Source organism: Leucoraja erinacea, chromosome 15, assembly GCF_028641065.1.
Source record: "Leucoraja erinacea ecotype New England chromosome 15, Leri_hhj_1, whole genome shotgun sequence".
Classification (NCBI taxonomy): domain Eukaryota; kingdom Metazoa; phylum Chordata; class Chondrichthyes; order Rajiformes; family Rajidae; genus Leucoraja; species Leucoraja erinaceus.
The window spans coordinates 15,720,167-15,737,832 of NC_073391.1; the positions used below are offsets into that span (position 1 = coordinate 15,720,167).

At 39.0% G+C, this 17,666-nt stretch overlaps 1 protein-coding gene across 5 annotated transcripts in view; it reads right to left on the reverse strand.

The window, feature by feature from the left end:
- The window catches only part of LOC129703973 (ubiquitin thioesterase ZRANB1), a 55,738-nt gene that overhangs the window by 3,438 nt on the left and 34,634 nt on the right, over window positions 1–17,666 (reverse strand). For all 5 annotated transcript variants that reach the window (XM_055646734.1, XM_055646731.1, XM_055646735.1 and 2 more), the window contains exons 5-9: window positions 11,067–11,138; window positions 10,202–10,400; window positions 8,142–8,262; window positions 3,658–3,787; window positions 1,116–1,345 (exon numbers count right to left, since the gene is read on the reverse strand). In XM_055646734.1, coding sequence (XP_055502709.1) covers window positions 1,116–1,345; window positions 3,658–3,787; window positions 8,142–8,262; window positions 10,202–10,400; window positions 11,067–11,138 — 752 coding nt within the window. The remainder of the gene's footprint in view (window positions 1–1,115; window positions 1,346–3,657; window positions 3,788–8,141; window positions 8,263–10,201; window positions 10,401–11,066; window positions 11,139–17,666) is intronic.

The following is a 17,666-nucleotide window of genomic DNA, read 5'->3' on the forward strand; positions in this document are numbered from 1 at the left end:
CAAAAGAAGCCATTATGAGACTGAGAAACAAAAATAAAACTGTTAAAGACATCAGCCAAACCATAGGCTTACCAAAATCAACGGTTTGGAACATCATTAAGAAGAAAGCACTGGTGAGCTTACTAATCACAAATGGACTGGCAGGCCAAGGAAGATCTCCACAGCTAATCACAGAAAAATTATTTCTATAATAAAGAAACATCCCAAAACACCTGTCTGACAGATCAAAAACATTCTTCAGGAGTCAGGTGTGGATTTATCAATGACCACTGTCCGCAGAAGACTTCATAAACAGAAATACAGAGGCTATACTGCAAGATACAAACCACTGGTTAGCCGCAAAAATAGGATGGCCAGGTTACAGTTTGCCAAGTACTTAAAAGAGCAACCACAGTTCGGGAAAAAGGTCATGTGGACAGATGAGATGAAGATTAACTTATATCAGAGTGATGGCAAGAGCAAAGTATGGAGGAGAGAAGGAACTGCCCAAGATCCAAAGCATACCACCTCATCTGTGAAACACGGTGGTGGGGGTGTTCTGGCCTGGGCATGTATGGCTGCTGAAGGTACTGAGTGGTCAATTCTTCAGTGGCCAAGTCAATCACCCGATTTGAACCCAATTGAGCATGTCTTTTATATGCTGAAGAGAAAACTGAAGGAGACTAGCCTCCAAAACAAGCATATGCTAAAGATGGCTGCATTACAGGCCTAGCAGAGCATCACCAGAGAAGACACCCAGCAACTGGTGATGTCCATGAATCGCAGACTTCAAGCAGTCATTACATGCAAAGGATATGCAACAGAATACTAAACAAGACTACTTTTATTTACATGACATTGCGGTGTCCCAAACATGATGGTGACATGGAAATGGGTGGGGGGGGGGATCTATGTATAAACACAGCTGTAATTTCTATATGGTGAAACCAACATTCACATGGTTATAAATGTAATCACTATAGTTTATTTGTAAAGCCCCATACACAACTATTACATTCAATTACACACACAAGTAAACAACTACAATGGCTGGAGGTAAATTTCAGTATGTTCTAAAGCATGTTTAAACTACAGCAAAATATGTAATAAAAATGGGGGGGGGAGATGATACTTGCCTCATGAGCTGATAGGAAGTGGATGTGCAATAGCTTCCTCTCACTGTCCACCAATGGTAAGAAGGTAATGTTAACATCATCATCTGTATTTAGATTGGCGCCAGCACCTCGATTGTCATAGCCAACATTCTCCATAGCAACCAGTGCAGAGAAGTGGCCCCTTGTATACCCAAGAGCAATAGGGCTCTTCCAACAAAAACTCTGTTCCCATAGCAAAGGCAGGTAAACACCTGAGAAGAGACCATAGATAGAAAACTCAAATCCAATCATGACAGTGATATATCAATGAGCCAATTAACTGCTTTCCTGTTCAATCTACTATGCTTTTGACTACTGACATTTCCTATAAACTCCATCGGATTATACGCAAGTACCTATGCACCTTCCAGTCATTGCCCATTTCCCAGAGAATTTTAGGAAGCATCATTCATATTTCTATTTAAATATGCTGCTCCACTGCCCTTCGCCAAATGTATAATTTATAAATAGTTTGTGAATAATGAAACATTATCAATTTCTAAATTTCGTCATAGTATTTTCACTTATCCCTTTAAAAACTCCTAACTGCACTTTAACACTCCTACTTACATAGCTGAAAATTTTCTCTCGACCCAAGGTCAAACTCTTAACAGGCAGTGGAGTGCTAGAAGGGAAGGATGGAATTATAACTAGATGATTGCAATCAGGTTAAATGAATCGATCAAAATGTCATCCCTTGTAGTGTCGATCATCTCCATATACAATTATACCAATTGTTTGCAGATCCAAAACTACATTTGACTTTTTCAAAGCTGGGCAACCAACTTGCTTGAAGGCTTTATTACGCCAAATTGATTCAAAGATAAATTGCCTCAAACTGCCAATTTCACTATACCAAATCCCAGTTTTGAGGAACAAATTCCCTTACATAACTTGTGAATAAAGTAATTAAGGGTGTTGGGCTGATTTACACATATTCATCAATATTATCCAAAGCAATTATTCAAGCATTCTGCATAAATACGAAGAGAACATCTTTTGTACATTATTAACAAAAATTCAAATCTACAAAGTATTACAGTACATTATTCTCCTTCAAGGAATGGAAATTGCCATTCCTAGTGGTCTCTTGTGTATCATCAGACCTTTTGATGTTCCTACTCTTAACTGCTTTGGGTAAGGACAACCGATATCAGCACCTTGGGTATGTTTACAGCATATGAATGATTAAAGCACGTTAGTCCCATTAACTTATCTTGCTCTAAACATTAAAATTTTCTGTACTATAAATTAGAAACGTTGTTAATAAATTGTATAGGATTTAAATGACTAAAATCCCTTACAAATGTTATACAGACGAGTAAATTAAAAAAAAATACAAAATTCAGAACATCACAATTCACAGAAACCTTCAGACCATAGACCAGCAGACATTTTTGCCAAATGAACAACAGAATAGTATAATTCGCCTAGAAAACCTCGAGCTGGATGGACCGTCCGCGTTGAAACCATGAGCTGCATCGACCGACCGTGCGCACACGCACACACGTAAACACATCGCAATGGCGGGGGGGGCAGGGAAAGCTGGGGAGTGCTGTCTGAAATTCACACCCGCGATGACAAGGAAGGTTAAAGTCGGCTGGCATAGTGTACGGTAAGTCCTTTAGAGAGTGCGGAGGGGAGAGGGGGAGGAGGAAGGGGCGCGGACATTTTTAAGAAGTATAATAAAGTTCAATGGGCATTTTACCTACTGGTCGGTTTTCCCTGGTCCTGAAAATTCCAATGAGCCAATCAAAATGCCCGGTCAGCCAAGACGATTGCCTACAGCTGCCCTCGACTGCCTGTAACTACATAGCGACCCCACTCCGCTGCACTGCGAGTTAAAAAGAACCGTGCCGACCAAATTTTACTCGCGGAAAAACTTTCAACATGCTGAAACATTTTCCGCGACCTAGCTGAGGCTGCGAGTATTCGGGAACTTCCCTCGAGCATGAAGGAGAGTTCCAATGACCTCATAGGACCTCCCAAGGCCATGTGTCGACCATACTGCGAGTTTGAGTCGCGGGGAAACTCTTCTAAACTCGCAGATTAGGTCGCCGCAGTGGGACAGGCCCTTTACTCTTCTCTGAAGCCACCTGAATGAAAAATCAAGTACCCCTAATGACCAATATTATAGCGGTTTCTTTCTAAAAAAAAGTAGCCTTCCTTACGACCCAACCATGTCAGTTTTAAAAAAAAATAAAAGTCCTAATCTTTGACTGTTACTCTGGAGCCAACGTCTTCTTAGAAAATAAAAATCTGCATTTATTAATCTGTGTTGCATGCTGTTTACTCGTCTCAAACAACTAAAATATCAGCAACTGTAATAGAGACAAAACTCAAATTTCTCATGTTCAAAACCATTACCATTTGTCAAAGCAAGATGATTGTGAAAACCAGCCCAGTTCTGAAAACTGAGTTGATTAACCATAACTAGTGTCATTTCATTTCACAACTATTAGCCAGGCAGGATTTGATAAAAGTTATTACTAAACAAAATGAATGACATGTGCAAAATCCATACCTTGAAATCGTGTGTAACCCAGAGTCTCACCACGAAAACTCTTGTAGTACTTTACTCCATATACTATAATTGGTCGGCGAAGTATATGAGCCAAAACAAAAATGTGGGTCTGCTCTAGACTAGCGCCAGGCTAAAATGAGTAAAATAAAGTTATATTCATTGCACCATTCAGAAATACATGAATCTCTTACATAATATACAAGATATATTTTCATTTTCTAACATAACTTTTGTAGACAAAGAATTAGAAATTAGGCAATGACAAGGCCTTGTAAAGTATTGATACATTAAAATGAGAATTCTGCATGCATTCATGACATACACATTTCTAAAAACTGCAAATGTGGAAATTTTTGTTTAAAAAAGTATTTGAAACATTTCTCCCAACCTCAATTTTGTTTTGCTTCTGAAGCAAGCAGCCTGATTGCTACTCTTCGAATACACAAAGTACATACATTTGCATTGCAGCAAACACAACTGTGTTACATTTGGGTGATTTTGAGAGGATTATTCATTGGGCTTGTCTTGCATTTAATATTCGGATGACCCATGTTTTTGTGCATCCACTGCAGGAAAAATCTGAAATCTCAGCAACACCTGCTTCACGAGAGAAAATTACTCAACTCGCGGTATGAATGAATAGGTTTATTGGCCAAGTATTCACATACAAGGAATTTGCCTTGGTGCTCCACCCGCAAGTGACAACATGACATACAGTGACACATAAAACATTAATAATAAAACATTATAGATCTGTCTGAGGAATTCTGGACAGAAGCACTGAAAAGAGTTCATTCCTCGTCACCATGTGCTAGATTGGGGCTCATATAGTTCAAAGTTTTACACAGGGTTCATTTAAGCAAAGCCAGGCTTGCTGGCATATATCCAGAGACAGACGCTGGCTATGACAGGTGCTCCTTCTATCCAGCCAATCTAGCTCAAGCATTCTGGTCTTGCCCCAAACTTGGTAACTACTGGGCAGTGGTTTTCAAAACTATCAGTGAAGTCCTTGGGATGACAGTAAGACCTTGCCCGCTTGTAGCTGTATTTGGTGTAGCAGATGAAACCTTGGGTTTAAATACAACCCAGTCTGATATAATTACATTTACATCACTTTTGGCCCGTAGGAGAAGCTTGCTGGTCTGAAAATCTACCTCCATCTGTTGCTGCTTGGCTGGAAGACGTAATGTTTTTTGTTTTTGTTTTTTAAGGCTATAAAAGATTAAATTCACATTGAGGAGGTCTGTGAAAAAGTTTTATTTGAAATGGGAACCTTTTTTTTTATTATCATACTTTGATGGTCTAAAGGAACTACCTATTGACTGAGGGCACTTGACAGTAGGTGAGGATTCGCCTTTATTCTGTTTTGTTACTTTATTATTGTTAAAATGTGCATTTGTATATGTGATATGTTTGTATTGTGAACACATTAGCTGCCAAAGGGTGTTTAGGGAGGGTGGGTAAGGGTTATTTTGTTATTATATATAAAAAACAAGATGGAGGGAAATGTAATGCACTACGTCAGATGTACTGTGTTTTTTTCCTCCAATAAAAATAAAAAATAAAAAAAATAAAACATTAATGATTAAATGTGTGAATATATCCGAATATAAAATATCAGAGCAAAAGGAGACTATAGATTTTTAGTTATTGAGAAGGGCTACTAGTGGAAAAAATATGTTTTTATGTCTGGCTGTAGCAGCTTTGACAGTCCGGAGTCGCCTTCCAGAGGGAAGTGATTCAAAGAGTTTGTGGCCAGGGTGAGAGGGGTCAGAGATGATCTTACCCGCTCGCTTCCTGGCCCTTGCAGTGTACAGTTCGTCAATGGAGGGAAGGTTGCAGCCAATAACCTTCTCAGCTGATCGAACGATTCGCTGCAACCTCCGGATGTCGTGTTTGGTGGCTGAGCCAAACCAGACCATGATGGAAAAGGTAAGGACTGACTCTACGATGGCCATAGAGAATTGGACCATCATTGCCTGTGGCAGATTGCATTTCCTCAGCTGCCGCAGGAAGTACATCTTCTGTTGTGTCTTTTTGACTGGAATTGATGGTAGCCCCCCATTTAAGGTCCTTGGAGATGATGGTTCCCAGGAACTTAAAAAAGACTCCACAGATGTGACTGTGATGTTGTTGATGGTGAGTGGGGTGAGGGGAGGGGGAGCTCTCCTAAAGTCTACTCTCAATTCCACTGTCTTAAGAACATTGAGTTCCAGGTTGTTGCAACGGCACCAGGACGCCAGTTGGGTCACTTCCTGTCTGTAGGCAGATTCCTCCCCATCCTGGATCAGTCCAATCAGGGTTATGTCGTCCGCAAACTTGAGAAGCTTGACAGAGGAGTCAGTGGAGGTGCAGTCATTGGTGTAGAGAGAGTAGAGGAGAGGGGAGAGTACGCAGCCATGCAGTGCTCCTATGCTGAGGGTTTGCGGGTCCATGATGTGCTTTCCCAACCACACATGCTGCTTCCTGTCTGTCAGGAAGCTGGTGATCCACCGACAGAGAGGTTCAGGCACAGTCAACTCGGAAAGTTTGGAATGTAGTAGCTCTGGCACAATGGTGTTGAATGCAGAGCTAAAATCAACAAAAATGCCCGCTTAGGTCCCTTGCCGGTCTAGGCGTTGGAGTATGAAGTGCAGGCCGAGGTTGACTGTCATCCACAGATCTATTGGCCCGATATGCAAACTGCAGAGGGTCCAGCAGGGGGTTTTATGATATTTTTCAGCTTGGCCATCACAAGTCTTTCAAGGGTCTTCATGACTAGAGGTCAGTGTGACATGTGGTCATTAAGAACAGTAATCCTTGTTTTTTTGAGTAGATACTTTGAAGCAGGCAGGGACAGTACAGGTTTGTAGGGATTGGTTGAAAATGTCTGTGTAGACCGGTGCCAGTTGTTCGGCACAGAGATTGAGGGGGAAACATTGTCCGGTCCTACAGATTTCCGGTTTTTCTGCCTTCTGAACAGCCTCATGGACAGTGGTGTGTAGTTACAGGCTGGACATTTCATTTGAAGCTAAACTGTGAAACAAATATCCAAATAGATATTTGGTGTCAACATTAATTTGCAATCTTTAGGCACCAGAATTCAAGGCTAAGATAACAGTAGGACTGATGAGTTTCTTCACTAATCATAAGACAATCCTACAATTTCAAATGAGGCAACAGGTATGGTTATTTGTGAAAATCCCAGGTCAGGTACACCAATGATGATGTTAATGAAAATGGCTTCATGGTGTTTGCCTCACTAACAAAATGGCGACATGTTCATATACCTGCACAGTACAAAGTAAACAGAGTTTGGTAACAGTCAAATATTCCCATTTCAAACAGTAATTATGCAATTATTAATTACTACCAATCTCATCAAGTTTTAACTGGAAATATTAATACAACTTTAAACTTTTTTTTTCCAGTCTGTGCTACATATTACATTTTCCTCTTCATTTTCGCCCCTTCACTTAATTCTCCCTTTAAAATAATCTCATTTAAAGATAGAACGAGCTGCTTGCTTTGTTCTCTCAGATTCCATAATGATACCACCAACACATTGGGCACAAAATATAATCATGGGGGAGGGGGAGATGCATGGCAAGAGAGCTCATGGGGTAGTGATGCCAAGGGGAAAACCCAAAATAAGTGCTAATCTAAAAAAAACTTGAGGGTATACCTGCTTCACCACCCCTTCAGAAAATATGCTTCATATTTAATTTCTCCAAATCAAAATAATTATTTGGCAAATCCCCATTGCATTAAACCGATGCTTTCTGGTTATAGATATCTCTCACCATCCATCCTTTCAAAGCCTCTCAATTTTACCTTCAATACCATCAGCCCGCTTTGGTCCAGAGAAAACACATCCAGTTAATCCAATCTCTCACATACTTGAACATCTCCATCCCAAGTAACATCATTGTCATTCTTCGCTGTGATCACAGGGACTAGGCAAGGATTTTGGCTTGACAATATAAACAGGTGGCTAAAGGGGCAATATGCTCTTGCATTTCTCGTTTTGTTCCCAGACATCCACATCATGTCTGGGTTAATGTCTGGCAATAAAACATCCACACCAAACATTGTTAGACCAGCAACTCGTGACTTGCCATGTGAAGTAGAGCATTCCTGAAGACTAAATAAAAAATTACATTCAACTGTTAAAAACCCTAATGAGCTCAGACTTGAACCAGACTCTCTTGCCAGAAATGTTATCTGACCTGTTGAGTACTTTGAATGTACCAATTAAAATTTCCATTGCTGCAGTTTTTTTAAATTTTTGAAATGTGCATGTCTGATTATAATAGTATTTAACACAATACCCAATTTAAGAACCAGATAAAGCAGTTGGTAATTTTGGTTGTGTACGAAAAAAATTAAAAAGTCAAAATGGAAGATTCTACCACACTTATTCCATTCAAGCAATTAGTCTAGTTAAAAATTATAAAGAACCCAAAATAAATGTTGAATTGTTGGTCAGTAATAAAGACATTTACCTGACTTGCAAGGGAAAGAATAAATGCCCAATCTTCCTGCCACTGCTCCTCCCGCAGAGAGAAATGCAACCCAAAGCTCTGAGAGTACCACGACTCCCATTCTTTCCAGCGTGTGTAAAACCTGATAAAAGATTAAATACAATAATTTTATACAAGACTGCAAATAATTACCATTAATCATTTTTTGCTCTTCAGCCCAAAAGCTTGTTTGACAGGGAAACCAACTTGTGGCCTAGGGGCCATAGTGGTCTGTTTTATTGACCCATGATATTGTACCATGCACAAAATATTGTATCTGATGGAATCTCTTTCTCTGTGATCTCATGGCAACAAGAGGACTGCTGTGGTGTTCAAGAAGGTTCATGCTGATTATATGCAAGTGATTGGGTTCGAGAATGGGAGTGCTGTAAAGATGAGAGTTTTCATACTGTACCAGTAAATCACAAACAATTAAATGGAATACTAATGATCTGGCATGCATTATACATGATCATATGAACATGGGGTATCATAGAAATGCATATTAGTTATAAAAGATTTCATATGAATAGTGATGGTATTTCCATTCCAAATAATTAGGTGGTTCCAATCACATTTATCCAGTTGATACACTTATCATTGAATCTAAGCTTAAATCATTAATATTAACCAAATTTACTTCATGTACTGACTTCAGTAGCCAAATTCCACAATTGCAACATCCTCTGAAGCAGTTAATGTATTCTATACTAAATCAATGCACTCACAATATTGTCTATAAAGCACTTCAAAGCTATACAAAAAGGGGAAAACATAGAAAATCCAGATTATCACTAAAATAAAACAGGACCATATTAGAAAAAAGATATGTAAACAAAAAAATTTAAGACCACATTTAAGTGAGGTACATTAATTCAATGATTCATGATTCACATTAACAATGAGAAATAAAAGAAATGCAATGTGTTTTATTGAAATGATTTAAAAATAAATCCTATAAAATGATATAGTAAAATTCCCCAAAATTTAGTGGAAGTAAATGGTGCTGAAATAATGGCGACGTACAAAGTGATTTGAATGGAAGATTAGAGGCAAAGTCTAAACAGCAGAGGTAAAATGAACTTCCAATTCAAAAATGTGTGCGCATGTACACAAATGCTTTGGATTTTAAAAAAGAATAAAGGGAATAGTGAATAAATTCTGGGTATGGCAGACTATATAACAGGGCATAATACCAAGCAAAATTGATCGAGTGTTTAATGGTTAAAAATAAATCATTGTTGATTAGCCGGCTTATTGAAAATGTCTTTCATATCAAAAATATTGAAACATTTCAAATCCACTGACATCTTTCACAGATAGCAAAGCGTTGCCTGCACATTTGCCAGCTGTTAACAGGATATCATGGGATTTGGGGGACAGTACTTTCTCTCTGCATTTCTGGAGGTCCTGCATTAAGACCACTGATAGACTTTTGGGGTGTGGAGCACTATCGGGATAGGTTACTTGACACTTCTGCATTGCTCAGGTAAGTCTCAGTATTGATCGACAGAATACCAACCCAACAAGAGCAAAAAACTCAGCTAAGATCTTAGTTCAATAATATAGATTTTGAACTTTGGACTGCACATTACTAAACCTTGGGAGGAAATACAAGTTTATACTAGATTTGTTCCTTGGAATGTGGCCATCACATTTATTGGTTGATCCCCCAACTGACTTTTATAAGTTAGTGGCAACTTATCATCTTCTACTGCCATAGACCTTATGGTGATGATATTCCCACCATTTTACAATATACTACAGCATGGCACCTTCAGTGAACCTCCGGCAATCTTTTTCCCTCCCACCACTAAAAAAATTAAAGATGGTTTTAAAATTCAAACAATAATACTGATTTTACACCTGCTCATGCAAATCCACAGAAAAGGTTTTACAAAAGCAATATTTGATTACAATGTTAGTTAGAAAAGTCATTATTTGCTTTCTGGGTTAATTCCAGCAATTTGCTGGAGCACTTAATTTTTAGAGATAGAATGAATAAACTTTGCAAATATCGACACCATAGTTAAAACTCATACCAATGTGAGCAGTCATGCAAGCTCTCATGAAGAGCTTTCCGCAGAACCGAATCTTTGTCATAAATACCCCACGTTGCTTGTAGCACAGAGTCAAGCAGACAGTCACCTGCTGTGCGGTTCCAGAGAGCATATAGTCGACTATCTAAGCGGCTTCCAAGCTCCAAAGACCAATTTATAATAGGGGATTCCTCTTCTAATTCTAGAAATCCGGAATATACAAGGATTAAAATAAACTTACATACAATTAGTTTGCAAATTAAAAGTTTAATATATCCTTTTCACGGATAATGAAATAATCAGATTTACAGGAGATAGATCAGCAGTACTGCCATTGGTTACTTAGATTTAAATACTGTGGTTTTTATACTTCAATAGATTTTTTGGTGAAAAGTTGGTTGGCACCCATTATCTTGAGACCAGGAATTAGAGGAAAGTCTCTAGACGGTTAGTCACCCAATAGACAGTAAATTAGACTGCAGCACTTAAAAGAGCAAACAATTACCCGCTGTTAGCAGGAACATAAAACAATGACCTGCTCCTGTACATCTATGGTCTAGGTATAGATCAGACTCCTCCACGAGCGTGACTGTCATGTAATTAGATCATTGCTAAGCTGTAGCTTTGTGGCAAGGGGAATAAAGAAAGGGCAAGGAGGGGGGGGGGGGGGGGGGGGGGGGGGTGGGGGGAGGTTTGTAAGGAGAGGTCCACCCCTGGATCTCACACATTGGATCACTTCTACAGACCACACAAGATCCTAAAACCACCAAAGGAAACATCCACTGTATAATTTAACAAACTCTAATCAGTGCCAGCAGTATAACCGATTCATATAGAATTAAAAAAAAAATACCAATAAGCTGATCACCTTTTTGTACATCTCGATCAAGCACCTCATCAAATAGCTTTTCCTGGACAGATGGTGGAAGATCTTCAACATCTGCAAGAAACAAATAAAAACATCAGATTGAATCATGCTATTTCACTCATTCACAGTCCCACTAGTATGGCCAAAATTCTAAATTTAACACAATTTTTCAGTTATCTGATTAGTTCCTAGACTATAATGGAATTCCACTGAATAAATTTGTTTTTATTTATTTACAGGATCTAGGTGTTTGGTTAAGAGGCCAGCATCTAATGCCTATCCGTAATGGTTCTTGTTAAGGTGAATTGCTGTAACTTGTCAGACAAAGGTCCCCCCCCCCAAACACTCTGGCAAAGGAGTATGAGGACGGACTGATATGTTGTCAGGAACATACACAAGCTGCATATATTGGAGTTCCCATGTTCCTGCTGCTGTCATTCTTCTTGGTGGTTTGGAGAGGTCATGGATTCGACATTCTATCAAAGTGGCATGGATGAGTAATTGCAGGGCATTTTGTAAATAGGTCATTGGTATAGGGAATAAATGGTGGTTGATGAGGAGCCTGTCAAATGAGTTGCTTGAGTTGTTGCAGCAGCACTGATCAAGGCAAGTGGGGACTATCCCATCATGCTGCTGCCTTTGTTCCTGTTGATGATGAATAGACTTCGAGGCATCAGAAAGTAGGATGTTGTATACATTTGATTGGTCAAATCAAATTTGCAGTCAACAGCGACTCTCAGGACGATATTGATGTTGGGGGATTCATAAATGATGGGGGGGGGGGGGGGGGGGGGGCACTGAATGTTAAAATGTTAAAGTCTGGTTGTTGAATGTTAACACAAAACTTTACTTGCCATTTATAAATCCATGGTTGAAGGTTGAAGTCTAGGTGCACTTATGACTAGGAATATGATGCATCATCACTTGACATTCTCACTTCTAACATTACAATCAGAGGAACATGGTTGAGCTAGGAATTTGCCCTGAGGAAATCATGGAGCTGGAATGATTTCTTCAAACTCATTTGGTTCCAATTTCCCCGAATGCTAAAAATCCAACTTTTCTCATTGACTGGGGATTCAAAAACTTACAGCTTCAAGAAAGAATTTCTCATCTGAATGATAGTCAACACATTATCTTGAGACTATGACTCACAGGTCTTGACCACACCCTACATTCTCAGCATAGTTACGATTATACTTTAGATATTTCCACCCATTCTATTCAATACCTATTCTTTCTTGGAGAATAAAACTAATTCCATCCACTTCTGAGAATATGGACACACTCCAGACAAAACTGGGTATTTGGGATAGTTATTGCAATTAACTCAAATTACAAGATTCAAAATTAGAATGTTTAAAAAATATTTTCCTTTTACAAAATACAAAAACAAGATTGAAAAGTATGCTAAATAAATGTTAAATTTAGTTTTAAGGCAGAACTAGTCAGTCTTGTCAAAAGTGTCATATTTGTTAATATACAGCATATCTAGATCATAAATTAGAGTAAAAACAACCTCAGCATGGGCAAAAAACCTTATTGACATTTTTCTGGCCATGCACTGAATCAAAGTTAGATTTACTGAATCAAGATATGCATTATAAATGTGTCAATAATAATATTGCAGGTTTGATTAAAATTAAGTACATGCTCCTTAATGACTGCAGCAACAATGCAAATCAGGTCAATTGAATGCCAATGGTTTAATTTTCAGAAAGCATCCATAAAATTCCCATCAGAACATTCAATTCTATTGCAAATGAATCAAAAATTATCTTACCGAGGCAACCCAATTTGAGAGAACTTGTTAAAAAGGGTCTACACAGGAACACGTCGGATTCATGCATTCAGCATTGTTTATCTCACCAGCAGCGTTATTAATAAATTACAGAATCTCAACTGGTTCATCTCTGCCAAATCAGAAGAATGTGGGGATATTTCAAAATGCTATACACAACTTGTGACAGAGATAAATGAGAAGGTAAAAAATATAAGATTAGAGTGCATTAAAATCACTAATGAGCACAGAAATAGTTTATGCATCAGAATGTATGGTCAAGAGATGAAAATAGTTTTGTTTAAAATGCTGAAGACAAAAATAGGAGCACGTTATCAGGTCCTTCAAGCCTAGTCTGCAGTTCATCATGGTTGATCTTATGCCTCAACACCATTTTACTGCACGGCACTGTATCGCCATAATTGGGCGATTGCCTTAATTCCCAGTAATCTAGCCATCATGGTTTCAAATGAACTTGAATACTGATACTTTTATTTCTTTCATTCCCAACATCTAGGGACCCAGTCTTTCGAATTAAGGCAAGAATTCATTTACACTTCCTCCAGTCTGGTGTACCACATTCACGGTTTGCCATGTGCCTCCTTCAATGGATAATGGATGCTGCAGCTTACTTGATATTGAAATCTCCAATTTGAGGCAACTTTTTCCCCCTATTTGTAAGGGGTCTGGTCATTTTTGCCTGTTTATATTTATAAGGGGTCTGGCTATTTTTCCCCTGGTGGTAAGGGGTCTGGCTATTTTTTGCTTGCACCCTTTCCTTTTTCTTTCACTTGTATTGTTTGGTCCGTTGGGCTGACTGACATGTTGAATTCCTCCTGTTGTTTTTTTTGCTCTACATTATACATACTTTACAACATTAGCAACACATGAAACATCAAAAGGGGTCTTAACAGCCCCATTATTTCATTCAGAGAAAATCCCTTTGTTCCCTTTATCGTCACTCTCTACCTTCTCTGCCACACAAACCAACTTGTCTCTCCTTCCCTCAGTTTTGATGAAGGGGCTCAAACACGTTAAGTTTCTACATAACTTGCTTTTATTTTAGCTAGATAAAAAATTTAATGAAGCAATTTTCTAATAAAGCTAGTTTTTTTCTTCTATTAAGTTAAATTTTCTATGTATTTTACCCGTCAAACCACCTTCTGAATCTTTGCATTTCAACAAGATTCTTTGCATTTCAACACGATACTCTATCATTGTGCACAAAGTACTCAACTATTCCACACAAATCATCCCATCCCCACCAGAAATCAATCTAGCGAACCTCTAAATGTCTCCACAATATAAAGGAGACCATTAGGGCGGTCACAGTGGCACAGCGATAGAGTTGCTGCCTTACAGCAAATGCAGTGCTGGAGACCCGGGTTTGATCCCGACTACGGGCGCAGTCTGTATGGAGTTTGTATGTTCTCCCCGTGACCTGTGTGGATTTTCTCCGAGATCTTCAGTTTCCCCCCCACACTCCAAAGGTTAATTGGCTTGGTAAATGTAAAAATTGTCCCTAGCGGGTGTAGGATAGTGTTAATGTGCGGGGTTCGCTGGTCAGCACGGACCGGGTGGGCCGAAGGGCCTGTTTCCACGCTGTATGTCTAAACTAAACACTACTCTCAGTCTCACCAATAATCTGATTGTGGTAAGACTTCAATTTTTACTGTAGCCTCTTTGCAAAGAGTTAAAGTTTCAGGTAAAAGACCCTTCATCAGAACTTCAATCTGAAATGATAACTCCATTTCTCTTTTCACAGACATTGCAGTAGGTACTGAGCAGTTTCTACATCGTCCTTTCAGGTTTCGAATGCCTACCATATTTAAGTTTCATTCTACTTTCCTATTCTTCCCAAAATGAAGATATTTCCTCACATGACATTCCATCCACTAATTTTTGCCCAGTCCACTGACATGTCCATAATGGTTTGCAGACCAAGTATTCATCAATGCATTTTCCCCACACTTTGTATTGTCAACAATTTTGGCCATAACATAAATGGTCCCTTAAATCCATTGCGATCTTATGATTTTCATAGTCAAACCCCCAGCACAGATCCCTGCTACTCAATTAGTTAGATTACCAGCCTCAAAATGAGCCATCTATCATTTGTTACTTTGCCAAACAATATGTTATTCTTTATGCTCTGAGCATTTATATCCTGGAGTTATGTGGTACCTCATTTTGGAATGCAAAACATGCTGCATTTACCATGTCACCTTTATTCACCCACACCATTACACTCCCTTGAAAAAGTCAAATATTTGTTAAACACGATTTCAAATGCATGAAAACAGACTTTGTTCCAACTGCAACTTAATAATGGATTCCAGGATTTTCCAAATGATATGGAGTTGGACGGCCAACAGATACTTCCTTTGTGTTCAAGAAGGAACTGCAGATGCTGGAAAATCGAAGGTACACAAATATGCTGGAGAAACTCAGCAGGTGCAGCAGCATCTATGGAGCGAAGGATGCATAGATCGATTCGCTCCTAAGATACTTCCTTTGCGTCTCCTCTTTAAAAAAAGTTGTATTTCTGGTTTTCCAACTTGTTACAATCTTTTAAGAAGCTATAGAGAATTTTTATTTAGCATCTTCCACACATAATCTGTACATGTGGGTCCCTTAATTACAACCAACATATCCACCTTCTCTTCATCAACCTTTCAAGAACCAAAGATGCAGGGCCATCACATTCATAGCACTTCAGACTTTAATTACATTAGTTTACCCATTATCTTTTCTCTAGACAAGACACGCACATTTAGGCACTGTCTTTTTAACCGTATTTGTCATTATGCTACTCAAAGATATACTTGTGGTTGTAGTGTGTTGTTCTGGCTCACTTATACAGTTCTCCATCATATCTTGATCGTCTTGCTATACAAATCCCTAAATTTCCTTAAATTGGAACCCCATCTTCACCTCCCCAAATTTAGTTTAAAACAAATGCTTTTTGAGGAATTGGGTGAGTCAGCGGTGATAGAAATTAGATTACAGTCCAAATTTGTTTTACATGCCAGTTCCAGATTCTTTAACTTTTCTGAAGGGCCCAATTCTGAAATTGCCGTCATAAGTGTTCAAGAACAAGCTCCTCAGTTTTCTGAATATTCATTTTGACATACCAAAACCTCAGTGAAATAAATTCTTGATAATTTAACCCTCGGAGCTCTGATAACATTGCCAATATGCTGCATTGCCACAAATGCTAACATATAATGCCCTCCATAATTTTTGGGACAAAGACCCATCGTTTATTTATTTGCCTCTGTACTCCCCAACTTGAGATTTGTAATAGAAAATAATCACATGTGGTTAAAGTGCATATTGTCAGATTTTAATAAAGGCCATTTTTATACAATTTGCTTTCACCGTGTAGAAATTACAGCAGTGTCTATACATAGTTCCCGCCTCCCCCCCCCCCCCACCCCATTTCAGGGCACCATAATATTTGGGACACAACAAATTCATATAAATGAAAGCAGTCGTGTTTAGTTGTTTTTTCGCATATCTTTTCCATGCAATGACCGCTTGAAGTCTGCGATTCAGAGAAATCACCCGTTGCTGGGTGTCTTCTATAGTGATGCTCTGCCAGGCCTGTGTTGCAGCCATTTTTAGCTTATGTTTTTTTTGGAGGCTAGTCCTCTTCAGTTTTCTCTTCAGCGTATAAAATCATGCTCAATTGGGTTCAGAATGGGTGATTGACTTGGCCACTCAAGAAGTAACCATTCAGTACCTTCAGCAGCCATACATGCCCAGGCCATAACACCCCCACCACTGTTTCACAGATGAGGTGGTATGCTTTGGATCTTGGGAAGTTCCTTCTCTCCTCCATACTTTGCTCTTGCCATCACTCTGATATAAGATATCATCTGTCCACAAGACCTTTTTTTCCAGAACTGTGGTTGCTCTTTTAAGTACTTGGCAAATTGTAACCTGGCCATCCTATTTTTGCAGCTAACCAGTGGTTTGTATCTTGCAGTGTAGCCTCTGTATTTCTGTTCATGAAGTCTTCTGCGGACAGTGGTCATTGACAAATCCACAACTGACCCCTGAAGAGTGTATCTGATCTGTCGGACAGGTGTTTTGGGATTTTTCTTTATTATAGAGAGAATTATTCTGTCATCAGTTGTGTAGGTCTTCCTTGGCCTGCCAATCCCTTTGCGATTAGCAAGTTCACCAGTGCTCTCTTTCTTCTCAATGATGTCCAACAGTTGATTTTTGGTACGCCTAAGGTTTGGCTGATGTCTGTAATAGTTTTATTCTAATTTCCAAGTCTCATAATGGCTTCTTTGACATTCATTGGCACAACTTTGGTCCACATGTTGATAAACAACAATACAAGTTTCCAAAGGTGATGGAAAGACTGGAGGAAAGACTAGGTGCTGAGAGCTCTCTTATACCTGCAGTAAGGAAGCAATTAAACACACCTGAGCAATTACAAACACCTGTGAAGCCATGTGTCCCAAACATTATGGTGCCCTGAAATGGGGGGGGGGGGGGGGGGGGGGGGGGGGGGGGGGGGGGACTATGTATAAACACAACTGTAATTTTATATGGTGAAACCAAAATGTATGAAAATGGCCTTTAATAAAATCTGGCAATGTGCACTTTAACCACATGTGATTTTTATTATTACAATTCTCAAATTGTGTAGTACAGAGGCAAATAAATAAATGATGGGTCTTTGACCCAAACATTATGGAGGGCACTGTATCCAGCCGAAATTGGGACTGTGGTCTAATCAAACCTTTAAGCGTATAAAAACAACTTGTTTTATACTCTAGCTACTTAAAGATTTCCATTTCATT